The sequence below is a fragment of the Puma concolor genome, chromosome B4 (assembly GCF_028749965.1).
Source record: "Puma concolor isolate L17-30 chromosome B4, mPumCon1.1.hap2, whole genome shotgun sequence".
Lineage (NCBI taxonomy): Eukaryota > Metazoa > Chordata > Mammalia > Carnivora > Felidae > Puma > Puma concolor.
The window spans coordinates 133,065,287-133,086,049 of record NC_141673.1 but is presented as its reverse complement, the minus strand read 5'-3'; the positions used below and the strand labels follow the sequence as shown (position 1 = coordinate 133,086,049).

The following is a 20,763-nucleotide window of genomic DNA, read 5'->3' as shown; positions in this document are numbered from 1 at the left end:
ATCCTATTAGTGAGACAACAGATACCCAGAGTTTTACGAAGTTTACCAAAACCATTCAGCAACTCGGAATCCCGATGCAATTAAGATATAGCTGCAGGGCGCCAGGGTGGCTCAGTCAGTTAAGCATCCAACTCTGGCTCAGGTCGTGATCTCACGGTTCATGGGTTCAAACCCCACATTGGGCTCTGTGCCGACAGCTCAGAGCCTGGAGCCTGCTTCAGATTCTGTGTCTCCCTCTCTCTTTACCCCTCCCTCCCTCTCTTGTGCTCTGTCTCTCAAATATAAATAAACGTTAAAAAAAAAAAAGTAGCTGTGTCAGTCCAATGGCAAAGGTGCTCCTTTGAAAGGCAACTGTAGAAGATGGAGGTTTTCTTCATGGTAACCCTGAAACGGTGCATTTGCAGAAGGACATGAAATTGCCAGAACTTGAGGTTGTAGGACAGCTGATTCCTTTCCCCAAAGTGAGAGGCTGGGAAGGTTTAGAATAGAGGATTGTGCCTTCTGAACGTGGCCGCATCCACATCTCCACTGGGTCGAACACAATGCAGTGTAGGAAACTGTTGCTGCTGGACTCTGGCTGCCACATTGCCAGTCAATGGAGGAGAGAATTCCGTTTTAAAATTACTAAGCAGGGGCGCCTGGGTGGCTCAGTCGGTTGAGCGTCCGACTTCGGCTCAGGTCACGATCTCACGGTTCGTGAGTTCGAGCCCCGCGTCAGGCTCTCTGGGCTGATGGCTCAGAGCCTGGAGCCTGCTTCCGATTCTGTGTCTCCCTCTCTCTCTGCCCCTCCCCCATTCATGCTCTGTCTCTCTCTGTCTCAAAAATAAATAAAAAAACATTAAAAAAATTTAAAAATTAAAAAATAAATAAAATAAAATTACTAAGCAACAACAGCATGGACAATGTAGAAGATCGTTAGTAGTACTGACTTCCATGCCCATCCTGTAGCCCATGCCCACCGGAAGGCACCAGGCTCGTGGCCAGCTTCCTTCTGCCTTTGCCTTATGCAGCTCAGTCTTGGACAATTTCCTGTGATCACCAAACAAAGCCTTTTCTTCATGTGCTATTACTTAAGTACAAGTGATAAACACACACACACACACACACACACCACGATTCCTGAGCCCTTTGAAAGAGCAGCCTGTCAGCTGACTGAAATGATGGGACCACAGTTGGGATATTAGGAAAAATTGGAGCAAATTAAGAGAGATGATGCTCTGGTAGCAGCCCCGTCTGAGCCTGCAGGCTGCTGTGCACAGTGTCGGTGACACCTTGTCAGCTCCCCAGCCTGTGCCTTAGTCACCTGTGAGCCCCAGGGGACTGCATCAGACACAGATGGGGAATCACCCCCAGGCTTTAGGCAGCTGGTCATATTACCTAAATTATCTTCTCCATACATCATCATCCGGGCCCAACCCACAGTCGCAGACTTACAGAAATGAAGAGCCAGATGAGAACTATTTCTCTTTGTTTTTCAACTGAGGAAACTGAGGCACAGGCTGGGTACATGGTTTATTGGGATCCCACAGTTACATTAACGCTGAGCCAGGACGAGAACCCAGGACCATCCGGCCCACCAGCCCACAGACTTGCTATCAGGTGCCCCCAGCATTGGTGTCATTTTCCTGGCCCCTTATTCTGGTTTTCCCAAAACCTCCTGAGGAGATAATATTTTAGTAATCTCAACTCTACTTAGTTTTTTTTAAGTGTATTTGCAGTTAGAGGTATTTAATTACAGATAAAGTTAAAAATTGTCAGCTGCGATAATTTCAGGTGTAGCCACTTGTAACTATTGGCTACCATATTGGATTGTGCAGTTACAGAGCATTTCCACCACTGTCCAGAGTTGGGCAGTGTGGACACAAGACATTCTAAAAAAAAGACCAAAAAAACCAAAATAAGATGGATAAAAAGGATAGGAATAGTAAGATTGCTGGGAACCCTCAGGGAAATTAGCTGTCTTTAGACAAAATTTGTCCAAGACAAGGCATCCTTTTGTGTTGTTTTGGGGTTGATCTATATCCTGAAGGGGGCATTTTATGTCTTCTCTTTTTTTCAGCACTGGTACAATTGCTTAGAGCTCCTTATCGCTTCTTATACCCATTTTGTAAGTTTGTCATTCTTCCTTTCCTATAGATTAAAGGAGATAGAGTGCAGAAAGTTGCTTTCCAAGCAACAAGATGAAAGAATAGGTCTATCAATTCTTTTGTTACCACTCTCTAAAAGGAAACTTGCAACTCACTGGACCATATAAAAGCTTATTGTCTTGGAGTTAATGACAATAATATGTCGAATGAATTATTATAATTTTTGTAATATTTTACTGCTTAGAGGAACCTCAGAAGATTTTGCATATCCTCTGTTGATCTAGTTTTCTTTAAGCAAAAATAGAGTAGGGAAGTAGGTCAGTGCCTGTGCTAAAAGCAAAAAGCAAGTACTCTCATTTTTTCCCCCCAAACATCATTATATTTTCATCTTGGCTCTGAGACTGATACCACCAATGCCCGCTGGCTTGGTGCTCTCTAACTTGTGGTCCGATTCCATATGGCATCTGTCCTAGAGGAGCCTTACGTTTGGCTCCTTGCCAAGAGCAAAAGCAGAATTGGCGTTCAGCGTCTTGTCGTTTGTAGGTGAGGTGCCAACGGAGATGCGTGTGGTTCTGTCGAGGGCCTGAAAGTGGCCACAGAGTCTACAGGAAGCCTCACCCTAGAGCAGCCCTGTTTATGGGATACTAAGCAACCACAGGTGGTCTTTACGTCTGTGTCCAGGCTCTGCACAGACCTCTTCTCTGGGGTAGGACATCGGAAAAGCCACTCTGTCTTCATGACTTGCAGTTGCGTCATTTGCAAAATGGGGATGAAAATGTCAGCTTTGCGGGGCTGTTGCGGTATTTTATGTGACGTACCTGGCATAGTTTTCTGGCGGAGAGTAAGCTCTCGATAAACATTTGAATTTGCAGTGAATTCCTGCAATGTCCTGGGTGCTGAGGATGTCTAGGGAATGCACAGAAGTGAGCTAGTCTGATTTCCTAAGCCCGAAGTCAGATTCTAGTAAATAGAAGATCTTCCTGAGGTTTATGTTATCTGCTCCCGTAATTACCCCTACGTGAAGAGTGCCCAGGCTCTCCGTGGCCTCTGGCAAGTACCCCCGAAGGTTTAATTTCTGGCTTCCTTAGAGGTGTCGACACGTTCAGCCTCATGAGGACAAAAGAAGTCAGTAAGTCTCTGACTTCTAAGAATGAGCATCAGCCAAAAGAAAGCTGGGAGTCCAAAGGAGGAAGAGCTAAAGGGGGGCCTGGGAGGGCTCAGTCGGTTGAGCATCTGACTTCAGCTCAGGTCATGATCTCACCGTCTGTGAGTTCAAGCCCCACATCAGGCTCTGTGCTGACAGCTCAGAGCCTGGAGCCTGCTTCGGATTCTGTGTCTTCCTCTCACTCTGTCGCTCTCCTGCTCATGCTCGCTCTCTCTCTCTCTCTCTCTCTCTCTCTCTCTCAAAATAAATATTTTTTTTTTAAGTCCAGATAAACAAAGGAGGAGGAGCTTGAGTGCGTTCGAGCCAAGTTAACCAGTCTGTGGTAGTACCATTAGGATCCAGGTGTGGAATCCAGCAACATGGGGTCTGTGGGGCTAGGACCACCTGTCCTGCACACAAGCTTTTGATTGAGAAGCTCTGTTCTTGCAGCGGTTCGTAGGATAACTAGTCATTATTAGATTGACTTCCATGCTTTTCATGCTCTTAGCATTTGATGGTGATCTTTGGAACAGTTGTTTGCAAAATGGCAAGTAGTTGAGAAATGATGTGTAGATGTGTCTGAGAGGCGTTCATGGAAGTGACCCTGTGGTGATAGAGAGGAAGGGGGTGTGGAGATGGAGACATTAAGTTATTATTGAGAAAATGCGGCTTTTAACATAGTCTTAATGGACTGTCAAGTTCTGCCCTTGGCCCCCTCCTTTTCACAGATGGTTGAAAGGTGTGCGTGCGTGTGTGTGTGTGTGTGTGTGTGTGTGTGTGTGTGTGTGTGTTGCCTTTTATTCGGCAGTATGATTCCAGGGACCTAATGGGATTTGCTCCTGGCCTTGTCTTCTCTGAGATTTACCCTGAGCCATTCACTCTCAGCCCACGGGAGACCTGACACAGTGTTTGGCCACATGATGGATTAGAAATATTTTGTGCTTTGGAGTCCACTGGGCCTAGGTTTGAATTCTCCTCTCACAATATGTAAGCCAGTAATCTTAGGAAAGGAACTTCTTCAATATTTGCATCTAGAAAATACTACTTTCTGATAGGATTGTTATAGAGATCACTCATAATGAAAGCAAAGACCCTGACACCATACCTGGCATGTAAATCCTCACTAAAAGATACATTATTATTATTTAGGGTAGGAATTGTGTTTGTGTCTCTGCTAAAAAAAAAAAATGGAATGGAAAAGAAGGCTTGTAATGGTCACTCACTCTAGTGTATCACAAGCGCAAAGAAGAAGAGACTTAAAGGCAGAAAAAGCTAACACTTCTGAGACACTTACTGTGGACCGTGTTCTGTAATGAACACCTGGCTCTGTGAGGTGACGTCTGTTGCTCCCATTTTACAGATGAAGAGTTGAAGGCCCAGAGTGGCCCAGTTAGGAAGTACTGGTGCGAGGATTCAGAGCCCGTGCCCTGAGCCCTGACAGCCTGCCGCCTCAGGATGATCAGAGCTCTGAAGGCATCCCTGCAGGACCGCTGATAGGAGAAGGGTTATAAATACGCACTTACCGATATAAAGAGCAAAGGCGTAAGGTACAGGCCCTCTTGTCCGCTTCCCTCCCTTTATGTGCCTCCGTGAGTATTTTTGGAGGAAATGAAAATGGCCCCTCATTGGGAGGGCACTTACGGAATGCTTGCTCTAGCCTAACTCCAGACATTAGGACTAACATCCCAGCACCGAACTCCTCCATTGTATTCACCGTGCTCTTTACAGACAGGATGCAACAGCCCCAGTTTGGGAACTTCCGTTCCCTGTTAGCTGAGACCTGTGGCAATGCCTTCCTCTTTTCATCCTAGCTGATTGTCAGCAGCGGTAACCACAGCCCTTCCTGTCCCAGCACTACATCTTACCACACTCTCGTCTCTCAACGAGCTGTGAACACCATATTCTGTTCTGCACCATATTCTGGGGCCTCGCCACCTCCAGTGAGCCAATCCACATCCCTCCCCCTGGGGTTACGGTGCCCACTGAATTCTCAAAGGGTGATTTGTAAAGTACAGGTGCCCAGGAACAAGATAAACCATCAACCTCTAATATAAACGACCATTACATTGCACCTAAATTGTTGAAAGAAGATTTTGCGCTCAATGTTTTATTCAGCAGAACATTTTTTTGTAACAATAAGGTTGATTAGAGAAAGCTCTGAAAAGTGCTTCAAGTTAGTCTGATTGTTTGTCTCAAGGATTAAAAAAAATAATAAGTGGTAAAATAGAGGGAATAAGAAGAAGTAGAAATTGAAGCCAGGACCCTAGTGAAGAGTCTTTGCCATCATTTTCCTCTCGGGATTAAATTAAATTCAGGATTCGCGCTTTCCACAGCCTTTTTGTTTGTTTTTTAGCCATCAGGGGTGGGGGGGGGGGGGTCTTTTTTATCCAGGGCTCAGGACTAGCCTAGGTCCACAGCAGATTTAAGGTACACTGGTGGTCTTGGATTGTTTGTTTCAACCTAATAAGAAACCCTGCTTGAGATCCTCGACTGTCTTCTAAATTATTACCCCCAAGCCACCCTGAAATGACACCTGCCATTTGCACTGAGGTTTTCGCCCATGTGGCCCCCGTTTGACCTTTCGGCCTCCTGGGCTGGGGGCTGGCGGACCCTCAAGGACATGGCTCTGCAGGTACTTTGTCCGGCGGCCGTGCACTTGTTTGGGCGCGTTTTATTTTCACAGGATGAGATGCTACACCAAGGGCACAGTACTGCAAATGAAGGCTGCTTAGAGCATCCAGCCTTGTCACTTGGCAGAGTAGGTGGGTTTAGCCTGCAAGGAGGAGGGTGGGAGATGAAAGAGGTAGGGGATTTTGCTTTATTATTTACTGCAGCTCAAATAGGGATCCAGATACAAAATGAATGCCTTCATCATCGTAGTACACGATGTTGACTAGAATTGCAGAATTCTAAACAAGCATTCTTTCTTCCAAATGAGGGTTTTGGAAAACAGCATTAAAGAAGATTGATATGTAAAAGCTTATGGTCTTGCTCTTTGTATCAGCCCCAAATATTTACTGAAGCTAGGAGAAGAAAAGGCAGACTTTCCTCTTTTCTCTCCCAAACGTGTGATTGTTTAGAACTCAAGTGCAACATCTGGAAGTCAGATATACAGAGAGCAATTTATGGAGTGTGAAAGATTTGAAATATTCAGTGTCCTTTAGTGGGAACTCAACTTTCTGGGGCTGCATCCCCCCCCCCCACCCCCCCAGCACAAAGCAGGCATTTCTGAGATCGCCTTTGCCTCTCTGAATTAAACCCTTTGTGCCTGGATCCCATAAACAATGTGCTTTTTAAATGGGAGCCCCCTCCCCGCCCAGGCCCTTTTCTCCAGTGTGGGCAGCCAATCAGCTGCGCCCAGCCGCATTGCTGGAGCACTTTCCATTCTGAGCAGCAACAACGTACTAATTTGATGCACACATGGATGCCTCGCGCACTCTGCAAATTCATCACCAGCATCTTGCATTAGTCATCTGATGGGCTGCCAAGTGTTTCATTTTCTTTTCATGTGACTTTATTATTACCACCTCTCTCCTCTCTTCCAAAAACCTCCAAAAGGCGGGGCCGCAGGGAGGGCGGGGGGTTGGGGGGGGGGACGGAGGGGGAGAATCCAGCAGAAATCCAGCCCTGCCCTTCTTTGCACACGAGAGCCAATGTGGGGCTGATAACGCTGCGGATGCGTTGGTGGCAGCCTTGCAGAGCGAGACCTGCACTTAACTTGCAGCTGCCTCCCGAGCCGGGCTTCAAGATGTCCACGCCCCGGGTGACAGCCGGCGGGGCGCTGCCCTGTGCTCGGGCGGCGATGCTGAACAGCAGCCTGCAGTGAGAGCCCGCAGCCGCTGCCGCCGCGGAGCAACCTAATGGTGCCTGTGCTTTGTTTTAGTTCATCAAATTTCTCCGACTCATTAGGCACTTTGCCCCGTGCTCCTCTTCCTCCTCCTTCCGCCTCCCCGCCCCCACCCCCACCCCCATTTTTTTTCTTCCTGTCCCTCACCGTGCAGCCCTAACTCTGGCTCCCGGTTCCCTTTTTGACAGTAACGGCACAGCCAACAAGATGAACGGCGCTTTGGATCACTCAGACCAACCAGACCCAGATGCCATTAAGATGTTTGTCGGACAAATCCCCCGGTCCTGGTCGGAAAAGGAGCTGAAAGAACTTTTTGAGCCTTACGGAGCCGTCTACCAGATCAACGTCCTCCGGGACCGGAGTCAGAACCCTCCCCAGAGTAAAGGTACAGACCGTGGGGAACGCACGCGGTGGGGAGGGGGCAGGGCGCGCGGTGGGGGGCAGGGTGCACGGTCAGGGGCACCGGGGGCGCGGGGCCGGCGGGGCTGCCCTGCGCCCGCGGGAGGCAGGATCGCGATGGGGGAGCAAGCCGCCGCCGCCGCCGCCGCCGCCGCCGCCGCCGCCCGGGTGCTCCGGCCAGGCGGGCTCCTCCCCGCCCGCCCGCCGGACAGGTGGACCGAGCCTGCCCGGGACGCGGGAGGGAGGAGCGGCGGGAGGGAGGAGCGGCGGGAGCCCGCGGCCGCGCCTCTGTGCAGGCGCGTGATTGCTCTCCCGAGGTCACTTTCTAGGCAGCGCAGGCTCCTCTGGGGTGGAGTAGCTGCCTCTCTAAGGAACCGTGTTTCTCAGCCTTGCGTTTCCTAAGCGAACTCTTTCTACCCCTGCCTTCCCGTTTTTGCCCGTGCAGTTACGATGGCATTTTACTTTTCCGTAGCCTGTGGGGACCCTGAAATGCCTTCGGAACAGTTGCTGTAATACCACTGGGGTCAGGAATAAAGGGTACACTTTTAAGAGGGACATCAATTCTCGGGGTTTAAACGGGGATCATTGAGTGAAATGTGCCTTTTCGGGCGGGAAGAAGCACCCTAGCGGCCTGAAATAGTTAGCACACCTTAAAAACGCTTGTGGTTTACGCCCTTACCAGTGGTAGGATTCAAGTGTACAACCTGGTGCTTTTTACTGCCTCCATTTTAAGACGAGGGTGATGGGGGGCGGGGGGTGTCGGTTGTTAAAACAGAGACGAGAAACCTCTTTACCGGGTGGTTGAAGCTTCTGTGTTTCGGAGTCCTCCCCTGTAAGCTCCATGCAAACTAAATTTAAAATACCTTCTCCGCTGCTCCCTTTTGGTCTTTGTCGATGTTTTAACCTGGCTTTAGTATTTTTGTTCTTTCTCTGTTCTTGATTTCTTGGACTGTCGAACTAGGGCCCCTCTGTCTTTCAGTAGATCTTGCTCTTTCTTTTTCTCTGCACCTTGGAATTTCTGTCTGCCCTATTATTTTGTTTCTGTGTCGCCTCTCATGAGAGGTCCTGCAAACTCATTGTGTGGCTCGTATGTATACTTTAGTTGAACCCGTGAATGTTAGCACACGCTTTTCTGAGTCTCTTTCTTACTGTGAAGGTGAAGGGACAGGACTAAGTAATCATTAAGACTGATGCTCTGTGACTCTGAGAAATGCTGGGCCATCTCTTGTTCTCTGTAGTTGCTGAGGTCTGATGGCACGTTCGGAAACCTTTGAAAGAATGTTAAGGCCAATACTCGTTTTATAAAGCCGAGCAGACGTTCCTTCAGGTTAAGTTCCTAAGACTCCTGTTCTCTGTCTCAAACCATCTAACACCAAGGGTGTTTTCAAAATAACTTAAGGGGAATTTTGTCACCACAAATTTGGTTGTCCCATTATTAGAAAAAATATCAAATATCTGACATTCGATAGGAGTTAAGACATCGCAGACGGGCAATGTTGAGATGTTTGTGGGTCATATTTCCAAATTATTTACCCACATGTGTCCCAAATGTAGAAGACTAGAATTTGTTTTCATAATTAATTTCTGTAGTATCCTACTGAGGAAAGAAACTTCAGTGCACCATACCGGAGCAGAGAGTCGCCAGAAGGGCCATCCCACCATCTAGAACGGCACCCGCAGAAAACTAGGCTGGGGCAGTAAACTAGTGTTTTGGAACAGTAACCATGAGTTCATCCTTGTCCAGGAAAATGTGCCTCCAGATTTCAGTTTCTCAGCATTTTTCAGAATGACCTTTGACATAGTGATCAAACCTCATTTACTATTGTCTGATTACTTGCATTGTAGCTTTCACACATGTCTTGCCTTAGCCAAAAAGACCTTCTTTCCATCAAGAAAGTGTGCATGGTCTAGTTTTTCTACCATTTTCTCTTTTCCTCAGTGTTCCGCTGAGTACTGTCTTGAAGAGGTTACATTTGAGACTACACATTTTGTTAACTTCATTCACTATGTCTTGCAACTAACTTCGTTTAAATAGTTTGCTTCAGCCCAGAGTCTTGGAGGGAGGAGGAGACGCGATGAAGGAGCAAACTTTTTTAAGCACACACGCTATGCACCAGGCCCTGTTTTAGGAGTTCTTTCATTTCCTTCTTGCCAAAATCCTGAAAGTAGGCGCTGTTCGTCACGTTTTACAGATGAGAACATCGAGGCTCTGTAAAAAAAAAAAAAAAGTTAAGAAGCAAAACTCATTTGACCCAGCTAGTAAGTAGCAGAGTAGGAATTTGGGCACAGTCCGTCTTCATGTACTTGACCTCCATGTGTTCACTTCACTCAGATGAGGCCTCAAACCAACCTTGTTCTGCTCTGTTTCAGGGTGTGGGCCAGGGGGCCTTCTCCTTTACCTAAATGCTCCCCAAATGAAAGGAGGGAATTCTGACCTTTACGAGCAAGGTTGATTTGGTTCCTGCCTTTGTGTTTATTTAGTTTCGATGCTCATGGGTTTAGATTGTACATCATTCCCATTCTATCATGGGATAGAAGTTACAGATGAAGGGGCGCCTGGGTGGCTCAGTCAGTTAAGCGTCCAACTTCGGCTCAGGTCATGATCTCACGGTTCGTGGGTTCGAGTCCCGTGTCGGGCTCTGTGCTGCCGGCTCGGAGCCTGGAGCCTGCTTCTGACTCTGTGTCTCCCTCTCTCTCTGCCCCTCCTCTGCTCATGCTCTGTCTCTCTCTGCCCCTCAAAAATAAATAAATGTAAAAAAAAAAAAAAAAAAATTTTTTTTTTTTACAGTTACAGATGAAATCATTCAAATCTTACCTTTGGAAATATAGGTCATTTCCCATTACTGTGAACTCCAAGGCTCACATCAAATATTGCTTGAAGTATGTGGACTGTCAGCCGAAGCTTGAAAGGATTTTTGTTACAGAGATACCTCTGTTTTAACAGTATTTGTAGTGATGGGATTTGAGCTGTATGATGACATTCCCCTCCGAGGATTACAGCCCTTAGCCGCTTCCATATAGAGAGCAACCACCATCACTTTTCCACCGATGCCTGTGTGCGCCCTATGGTATTTTCCTGTGCACACGTACAGTAGGACATCACATTTACAGTGGTCCTGTCAGCAGAATATAGTCGTCGTGTGTTCTCGGGCTGATGTCACATCCTCAGAAATCAGAATTTTGGAGCTCTGTCTGAACACAGTCTAAATAGTCTAAGTAGGGCTTTTGGAGTGGCCGTGATTCATTGCCTCAATGACATTGATAGTTCCAAGGACAGAGACAAAATCCGGTTATTCCGTAATCCAGGTGAATTAGGTTTTTCTCTCGCTTTGCACCTGATGTTCTATTTAAGTCTCAAGGCATAAAAACTTTGTTTTTGTTTTTTTGGGTTTTTTGTTTTGTTTTGTTTTAATCACCCTTTAAAAATTAGAGCCTAAGCTGTTCGTGCCTGCTCCCTATTAGCATATGTGTTGACTAGGCAAAGTCTGCAAGCTGCGGAAGCTGGCTGTCCTACCTACTAGGACTCATGGAGAAGATGTTTTATTCAGTAGTTACCGGTCAAGTCTGTGGGTGCTGAGAAATACCCCCCAGTAGTTAAGAGCATCGGTTTTGAAGTCAGACAAGCCAAAATTCAATTTCTGGCTCGACCACTTCTTGGGTGTCGGCCTTGTGCATGTTTCTTAATCTCATCTGAGGGTGGAGACTGTCCAGTAGGGTCACCCAGATGAAGTTACATGCTTTGTTTGCCTAGTAGCTGGGAGATAGTAGGAGCTTGTGTGCTGATGGTTACTGTTATAATTGCTATTATCATCACTGTCCCCAAGAACTTGAAATCTAATAGGGACAGTGAGGCCAGTGCACAGGTAACGGAACTATTGAAGACCATGGGATAAGGGCAGGAAGGGGAGGAGCCTATCTAAACTCTGGAAGTTCAGTGTTGGGGGGGCGGGTGATGAATAATTGGTAGCTGTGGAGATAGGGAGACACGGCAAGTGCACCAAATCCTGAAAAAGAAAAATTGGATTTCAATAAGTAAAGACAGTGTTGAACATTGCAAGTGGATGGACTGGCCTGATCGTAGGCGTGGGGTGAGAAATGCAGGGCAGGTCCTGGGAACTGTGAATCCTGCCAGAGATGGAAAGAAATGTGAAGTCCATGAAATGAAACGGAAGGGGGGGAGGTCACGACATCTGGAAATAGAAGCTAGGGCCAGTTCTTAAAAGGCCTTAGTTCTCAGGCTTAAATATTAGCATTTTATTGCCTAGATAGTTGAGGGTCAGTGAAGGCTTTGTCAGCACGGGGAACAGAGACCAGGAGGCTGGTGCAGTGTGTCGGCTGAAGCACGTGGGGCCTGAGCAGAGACGCTGCTGGCCCTGGCCGTGGGCAAGGGGGTCCCGAGGGACACAGACCTGAGAGTGTTGGAAAGAAGGGGACTTGATAACTAAATCGAGGCAGGGATGGACAGGAGGACTTTGGCCTCCCTGGGAGGAGTGGAAAAGCAGTCGGCAGTGAAGAGAAGGGGTAAGGGGAGGAATATGGAGTCCGGGTTGGACCGTGTGCTGAGCCTGAGGTATCACAGAAGAGTCAAGAAGGATGTGTGTGGGCCAAGGAAAGCCACTGGCTCGGGTGTTTGGGAGGACGTGACAGCATTTGAGAAGGGTAGCAGTCACGGACTGTGTAGATTTACGTGCGAGGCCGCCCTTTCTAGGAGTCTGGCCATTTTTGCGTTAAGCAAACGATAAGGAGCTGAAGCCAACAGACATACTGAAAGCATAAGGAAGACAGGAATCGGGGTCTCTGAGGAGACAGAGTGGCCGAAGAACAATGAAACGGGACAAGGGGCCCTCATCTGAGACAGCCGGGCAGTTAGAAGGAAGTAACAGCAGATCAGATTTCGGTCTAATGGAGGGAAGTAGCACAGATGCCCTCCGTCTTCTCTGGAGATGGCCCGTTCCTGAGGAGGCCGGCGGAGCAGAAGACATAAGGAGAACGGAAAAGGTCTAAAACGACTGCTTTGGAAGAGCTGGTGGGAAAGAAGGGCAGGATCGCTGGAGAGCAGGGCGGCTCCTCCTGACACTGGGATGGTGCGGCTGTTGAGAGTAGGGTGCTGAGGGTTGCGCTTCTGGGAGCGAGCAGGGAGGTGGAATCACCTGTTTCTGGAGAGGGTCAGGAAGGGTGTTGGGTGTGTCTCAGAATGTTCTCTGAGACCTAAGACAGGGAAGCCGGGCAAGGCAGAGGGGTGGCCTCTGGCCTCAGATTGGTGGTTGAAAAGGACGTACGTGGAGGACGTGGCAGGTGCGGGCGTGGGGTTCATGGAACCCAGACTCCCCCAGAGCCTCCCCATGTTGGTAAATTGGGTTCCTTGGATCGTTGCTCTCTTGATATTTCTGTTCTTGTCAAGATTATAACCCAGGACCATAGCACCCTAAAAAAGTCTACTGGAGAATGAAGGCGAGTTACATTTTTCTAACCTCAGGCGTTAAATATTCCTATTTAATCTTGTTAAGTTACATGCTTGTTGTTCTGATTTTACAGGAAGGAAAACTGAGGGGTCTGTGCTAAGTAACTAGAAAGAAATCATCGAACGTTTGAAAGTAGAGGATCAGACCAAGCCCTGGGTCCGAACCTAATGCCTCAGTGATCACATTTCTCTCCCTCTCCCTCCCTGTCTCTCTCCCTCCCTCCACCCCACCCCTGCGATTTCTCAGCCAAAAGAGAGCTAGAAACGGGAAGTGGCTTGCGTAGACTCTCTCTGTGTGCCACAGGCCTGAAGAACAAAACTTCCTTTTTTCTTGAAATGTGCTCCGAGGTCAGGTCGTGGTAGAGCTTCTCTGCAGCTGTAGCTCCTCCAGTTCTAGAGCCCAGAACATTCTGGGTGGAACAAAAAGTAAATTCAAGGCTCCTCTGGGAAGAGTTATTAACGTTTCAAAAGAGCAGTTCTTGGAGCGGCTGTGGTGCCGGTGCCTTTTCATCTTCTTGATGGTCTGGCCGCAGTTGGGGTGGCCCGCGCCATGGCTGATGTGACCCTCGTCCCCTCCTGCTCGGTCTTTGACTCGGTGTCGCTCCTTCCCTTCTGAAAGCCCCTACTTCAGTCTGCAGGAATTCATTAATAAACTCTAAGTTGGTCCTAATCCCTAGGAGAAGGGTGCAAGGCACCAGTACCTAATGTTCCTCATTTCAGACTTTGACGAGAGGAAGCCCTGCATCCAGAACATTCTCCCGTGGTAGGGTGGAAGGAGAGCAGGCCCCGGGGCTTACAAGAGACTTAGCGCTATTTCATCATCACCAGCTCATTCAGGGAGCGCGTCTCAGTGGCTTCAGCCCTGACGTAGCGGCGTCACATGCTGCTGGAAGAGTCCGAAGAGAGGTGCTGTCTTATTGACCCATAATCCTTAAAATGTGAAAGGTTCGCAGAGAACACCTCCGACCTTTTTATTAAAGGAATCCCATTGGAGGACTGGGGTGGGAGCGTTTCCATGTTTCACGCCTTTCCTTTCTTCCGGAAAGGACTCTTGTCCGAAGCTTCCCTTAAGTAACAGAAATGGGCGTGGAACCGGTTTATTGAAGCGATGGCATCTTGAAATCCACAATTGAGAAAGAATTCAAAATGCAGGAAGATGAACCAATTTTACATTTCAACGCACGCAAGTAGGGATAGGATTTCTGCCCTCAATCTCTTGGAATCCAGGGTTGCTGCCCTAGATTTTCTGGGACAGCCCCAGTTTTGATAGTGCTGTCTCAGTGGCCCACAGGAAGGATCTCTCATCCTGAATTAATTTTACGTTAACAGAAATCACTGTGTAACTTCCTGTGACATCTTTTCATTGTTTGGCTGACTGAGTCCTGCAGGATAAATGTAAAATGCAGTCAGAATTTTTATATTCATGCAGGCGGGGATCCTTACCACATCCCTGGGAGAGGTGGGTTCAGTAGTTTTATCATATGGCTATATTAAAGATTTAACAATTCATGGTTTTTGTGGGGTTTTAAACTATTTTGACTTATACAGACTGCATCCACAAGCATTGATTGAGATGAATCAGAGAATTGTTAAATTAGCCTCTGTTAAGTTATAGCAAGAAGGAATCCTGTTAAATGCCCCCTACTCCGGAGCTGAGACTGGATTGTGCCTGTCTAGCCCAGCCCTGAATTTCTGTTGCTTTTATCAAAGGGTAGCTTCTCCCCTGGCAGATAATATCTGTCCTGGGCATATTTTGATCCTTATATCTCTGGAGAGAAAAAGAGGAAGAAAAGGAAGGAGGGAAACACAGAGGACACACAGAGCCAATATCAAAGAAGAAAATAAATTACTTAAGGCTGCTTCTGACCATTTTGTTTTCTCCTCCTCTGTCTGGGACATCAGCTGGTCCCCAGCCGTCTTGTCCCTGGTAGATTTGCGTTTCTGGAATTAACGTAGCAAAGGAATAAAGAAAACAGGATATGGATGAAAGGAGAATGGATTTTTTTTTTTTTTTTGGTAGAAATTTACATGAAAAGTAAACCCAGGGCGTCATGGCCTAGGTCTGTTGGGATGCCTCCCACACGTCTACAGGTTTACTGAAACAGCTAAATTTAGATCTCACAATTTGCATTTCCCATTGAGTACATTTATAGTTTGCCTGCCCAGAGGTCTTATTTGCCTTTTCATTTGCCCCCAACGAGATTTGTCCATGTTAGAAATGCTCTCCCATCAGTTACACAAGTGAACCACCCTGGTTTACGATACTGAGGGTCATTATGAAACCGGTCTTTGGAAATGAGAAGTCCAGTTTCCCAAGCAGAAGGAGAGTGCTTCCTGTAGGGTAGAGCTGCCCGTTGCTCTGACACACACGTGCGTGGCCTATGAATTGGCGTGGCGTAGCACGACCTGCCCTCCCTTACTGCTTCCACTCCATAGACCCCAGATGATCAGGCAATCAGGTTGAAAGGTTTTCTCTCTTCCTCCTTCAGTCTTTGCTTCTAATGAAAACTTACCGTTGACCATAGTTGAGTTAGATTTGGAAGTGTTTAGAATGCTAGTGTTAAAAATACAAATAAAGGGGGCGCCTGGGTGGCGCAGTCGGTTAAGCGTCCGACTTCAGCCAGGTCACGATCTCGCGGTCCGTGAGTTCGAGCCCCGCGTCAGGCTCTGGGCTGATGGCTCAGAGCCTGGAGCCTGTTTCTGATTCTGTGTCTTCCTCTCTCTCTGCCCCTCCCCCGTTCATGCTCTGTCTCTCTCTGTCCCAAAAATAAATAAACGTTGAAAAAAAAATTAAAAAAAAAATACAAATAAAGTCATTACATACCTTGTGAGAAAGTTTCTGGTCTTTAATGATTCCAACCATGGTCTTAGCACCATGACTATCCTTTTTCTTGTGTTCATGGATTCTTAAAAGACTGAATTTTCTTCTTGGACATATGGCCCCAGATGCTAACAAGATTTAGGCATGAGGTCTCGGGTTCTTTGTTCCTTGTCCAGACTTCACTGATCCTGAGATCATCCATTCACATGCTTTCTTTTCTGATAGTGGCTGGCTAGCCCAAACCTCTTACGGGACCCTTCAGACATACGCGTGCCAGAATGTGCCACTATGAATAAATGCACAACAATCATATGACCTTCAAATCCACTGGAAACTAAAAAGGGATGAAAAGAGAATTGGCCACATGGGAAAAAGTAGAAGCTAGACTAAAATAATATGATTTAGCAACAGATTGATTCAGGTTTTTATATTCTGGTAACAGAAATGACAGATGATGGTACACTGGCTTTCAGGACCCCTTGGCAAGAGAATTGGAAATGTTCTGACCCCTACTGTGAAATTCAGTGGAAAATCAGACATTAGGTACCTCAGTGATACATTAAGTATCACACTAGAGGAATTTGCAGTGAACTAGACCAATTATACGTATTAAAGAATTAGGGCCTTCCAATGTCTTGAGTTTATTTTCCAGTCTGCTTTGATGCACACGTGTGGTGGGGAAGGGAGCACAGAATAAAGGCATATGGGGCATGATGGCTTGGGAGGTACCTGGATTTCTCCAGGCCTCTTTTCCGCTGAGTCACGTAGACAGACACATAGGTAGCAGCACAGAAGCAGGTTTTGCTATAGATGGAAAAAAGAGCTAGTTCTCTGAACAGGGCCAGGTTATAATGGTAAAAACTAATGGGTCTGGGAGAATGAGGATGGCAATTGAGACGCCACAGGAATAGCTATTAGGATCAATATTTTTTCACTCTCTATGTAAATTGCTGAGAAAGATGCCCCTAATCCAGTTTCCACGTTCTGGCATTAATTCAGATTGGAGAAACCTGGTTGGAGAAGTATACTTTGGACAGTGATCAGTTTGAAGAACAAAGAAATGTAATTTCTCTACTTCCATTAGGAGGATCATGAATTGGTATCAGAGAAATGAATTGAAGGATCGAAAGGGAGTATCCACTCATCGCACTCTTTAATTGACCCAGATTCTGATCATTATAAAATATTTTGGAGTATGTTAAGGCCTCAAGTCTATGGAGGACGAGTCCCATAGCGGAATACGTATTTGGCTCAAGACCTGCCTCTCCATAGTAACCTTTAGTGTCGTCTGGAGTGTTCAGAGTCTCTTGCCAGCTAGGCCCATCGATTGTTGTTCCCTTATTGACTTCTTTTTAGTTTTAGGTGGAAAAAAAAATTGCTTTATAAATTCCTATGGTTTAATGGAAACTGCATCAGAGACACGTAGAGGGGCATCACGATAGGGAGGGTGAGGGGTGCAAGAAACCATGCCTTCGACAAGTTCATGGTCAAAATGGCCCCCGAAACCTAAACGTTACAAGTGAACAGAGCAGACACCAAGTGTTAAGGAACAGGTAATCCACCACTTTGCACAAAGAGCTTTTTCACTCCTATATAGGCCACTGTGCCCGATATCAGGAAATGTTATTGAAGATGCATCAAGGAGGTGGAGGCCTTCCAAAGGAGAACAGCATGAATCACCGAGGTCTGGAAAGGTGAGCCCATATGGAAAGGTCCAGGAGGTTAACTTAAAAGGCCTGAGAGCATTGAGTCACAAAAATGAAAAGGGAGGAAGCCTGTAGCAAAACATAAAAAGAGGGATTGTGCTGTAAAAAAAAAAAAAAAAAAAAAAAAAATGGAGAAGAAAAAAAAAGAATATGATTGAAGTTTTGAAGATGCTAACGTGCAGAGTGAGGCTATATATAGATAAGCTCTTTCAATTAATGCTAAACCCCTGGATTCCGCTGCTTAGACTGAAAATGTTGGCACAGCAGCAAAGTATAGAGTTTGAGCCAAACTTTGACCCAGAAGAGGTGGTGAACTTAGAACATGATGAAAGTTACAGACATGGCGAGCCCGCTAACTCACAGCCCCCAGGAGCGGACCTCTGGCCGGCGCTCTCCTGAGGCTTCGTGCCCGGCTCTTTTGTAGCAGGGATTTGGAGCCTTGAAAGCCCTGGGTCCTTTTTCATGTAGAACCAAAACGATAAAGAGGTGGCCCAGAAAGCTAATGAGATGTTTACCTGAGTACCGCTGTGTGGCCGTAAACATTTACTGGCGCCTACTGTGTGCAAGGCATCATACTTAGTGCTAGGAATATACGTATACATACAAAGAACGGACCATGGTCTTGGCCTCAAAAGGAGAGAAGGAATCGGACAGGTCAAAGACAGGATGACCATCCATTCTTTGGAAATGGAGAGTCAGCTTGGGGTTAAGCAGTGTCCATTGTGTGCATGGGTGCATGGTTTCTTTTGGAAAGTACCCTGAGGTTGCCCCGTGTGTGGTCCTGTGCTATTCACATAGTAAAGGTGAAGTGAGAGAGTTAGCGGAACCCAGGGTCACGTGACAGGAGGAGTTTTGGCTTCCAGCTACACACCCTGTATGTCCTCTTTCCCCTTTGTCTTCATCTTTGGTTTCCTTCCTTCTTTCTCCTCCCTGTAGGGAGTTGAGGACGAGAAGAGGCTAAAGCGTTCACTAAATGAAACTTTTGGAGGGTTCTCCGTAACATGCAAGGGTTTGCGGTTTGGTGCCATCCCTCAGCATCACGCAGACACGTGTGATGCGTCGGCAGGCCCTCAGTACCCCCCTTCTGTGTAACACCCTTTAGAACAATGCCTGGCCCTACCTGACGGCCCTACCATCCAGGTGATACCGAAGAGACATGAACAGCCTTATCCTCCGTAGGACGTGTGTGTGAACTTGTGTTTGCACACATATACAACACACGTTTGTTTTAAACTTTGTGGTGATGCAAAGATAATTTCTTTGAACGCCATTTCTTCAAATGGGCGTGTTATTGCCTACACAGTAGACCTCTGAGGAGTAAATTATTCATAGAATATTGAACGTCAGTGGCTTTATACAGTGCCTGACATATGGCGGGATATGAATAAAAGATAGTAAATAGTGTATGGTAGGTCGAGTAGAAGAAGACGGGGATGGAAAAAAAAATCACGGCGTCTAGATTTTGTAAGCCATGTGTTTTTGTTTTTTTAATTTTTTGTGCAAAGAAACCTAATGCTTCTTTCTCAGCTAGTCTGCTAGAACATACTATGCCTGATTTAAATCGGCATTTTATGGGGAAGGAGAAGGACATGGTAGAAGGGGGGGGGGTGGACTCCTCAGTAAAAACCAGAGGTCTCTGGGGAGAGATTATAAATGTTGGCAAAACAAATATTGGAAACTCTGTAGAGGGCCTCCTATAGATTTCCAAACCTAAGTAATTATTCCCAGTTCTTGATCCTCATGTCCTGGCCTCAAGGACAACAGGCTCTTTCAGAACAATTGTGTCTGATTATCTTGCTTTGGCCCAAATTTCCATGGACTTTGGATAATGACTGCAGGCCTTACGTCACATTGCTCGGCACATTGGACTGTGTTTGATATTGAGACACATTGTAGTAATCGACACTAGCCTAGTGCAGAGTTAATGCAGCCCAGTAGAGTGGTAAAGCTCTTATTTTTCACTGCCTGGATTGTTTCTTAAAGGTTGTCCTTTGGGGCTCCCGGGTGGCTCAGTTGGTTAAGCGTCCAACTTCAGCTCAGGTCATGAGCTCGCGGTTTGTGAGTTTGAGCCCCACATCGGACTCTGCTGATGGCTCAGAACCTGGAGACTGTTTCGGATTCTGTGTCTCCCTCTGTCTCTCTGCCCCTTCACTACTCCCACTGTCTCTCTCTCTCTCTCTAAAATAAAATAAACATTAAAAAGATAAAAAGATTCTCCTTCAAGTCAGGTGAGTTGGGTGTTTGTTTAGCTGAGTGGTTTTTGTTTGTTTACGTTCGTGTGAATATCTTGTAAAGAATTTTTGGCTACTCAAAGAGGATGTGAACCAAACTGTTCGCATATGTTAAGAAAAATCAGAGAACAGCGTTGCCCAATTTGTACGCTCCTGCCATGCTAGAGACCTGTCTCTCCTTCACGCCTCCCACTTCCGTTCGGCTGGTTGGGGTGGAGGGAGAACAGATCCGCTTAGTTTCACTCTTCAGATTAAACCGTTAACGTCAACGGCAAAACAGTCAAGTGGAGGTTTAGTTTCTTAAGTCCTCTGGAAGATGTTCATGAGCTGTCTTAGCTGTCCAGGCAGATGGGACTTTTTGAGATGAAGGACCACTATTTTTGCCCTTTCTCTTTAGGGTTCAACAATAACCTGTTCGTTTGGGGGGGCGAGAATGCTAATGATTAGCTCCGGAAAGGTTGACCAGGGCCCTTTCTCTGCCTGCCCTGCCCCGCACGGTCTCCCTAGGACTGGGGTGGAAGCTGGCCAGAGCGTCATAGCAGTTGGGATCTCCATCAGTCCCTGAGTGAGGTCCATACACCCTGGTGATGGTCCTCGGGGACCGCAGCCACTGTGCGGCTCAATAAGGCAAAACCTAGTTTTGGAAAAGGTCGCTTCTCAGTAGGGTGAGTGAGAAGTGTTTTGAGGTGTTTTCTCAGGAGTTAGATGGATCACTGAGCACGAAGCAGCCTTCCCAGAGCCCCCGCCATATCCTACCTGCCATCATCCCCCTGGCTCTCTTCCGTGCGGCGGAACCAGGAAATGCCATTTCCATGTCCAGGCGCCTCTCCTCTCTGCCAAGCCCGTTGCTGAGTGTGGTGCTCTCTTTGTGAAGTGGACATCTGTCTAATGGGAACTGGATTGTGACCACCAGTTCATTTTACACAGGCCACCGTACAGCTGCCAGATGGTGGCGGGGCTTAGCTGTTTTGCAAATCCAATGGGGGTGGTTCGCCACCCTGGAGGTAGGAAACGGAGGGGGCCCGGCCACTGAGCCCGCGTCCCTACCGAGGCAGTGCCTCCAGGAG

General features: G+C 47.1%; 1 protein-coding gene and 1 long non-coding RNA gene across 16 annotated transcripts in view; one reads left to right on the top strand and one right to left on the bottom strand.

Annotated features, from left to right (window-relative positions):
- CELF2 (CUGBP Elav-like family member 2) overlaps positions 1-20,763 on the top strand; it is an 830,774-nt gene that overhangs the window by 659,763 nt on the left and 150,248 nt on the right. For 13 of the 14 annotated variants that reach the window (XM_086714978.1, XM_086714986.1, XM_086714987.1 and 10 more), the window contains one exon: positions 7,267-7,463. In XM_086714978.1, coding sequence (XP_086571104.1) covers positions 7,267-7,463 — 197 coding nt within the window. Of the gene's footprint in view, positions 1-6,884; positions 7,095-7,266; positions 7,464-20,763 lie in introns of those variants that run through there. The other variant, XM_086714989.1, reaches the window with a different exon arrangement.
- On the bottom strand, positions 1,496-5,090 carry LOC147579525 (uncharacterized). Of its 2 annotated transcripts, XR_015254044.1 has the most exons (3): positions 4,873-5,090; positions 4,526-4,721; positions 1,496-3,835 (listed from the first exon to the last, which is right to left on the bottom strand). It is a non-coding gene; the product is annotated as an uncharacterized LOC147579525 (long non-coding RNA). The 2 variants fall into 2 exon arrangements; XR_015254043.1 differs by having other exon boundaries at positions 4,526-5,090.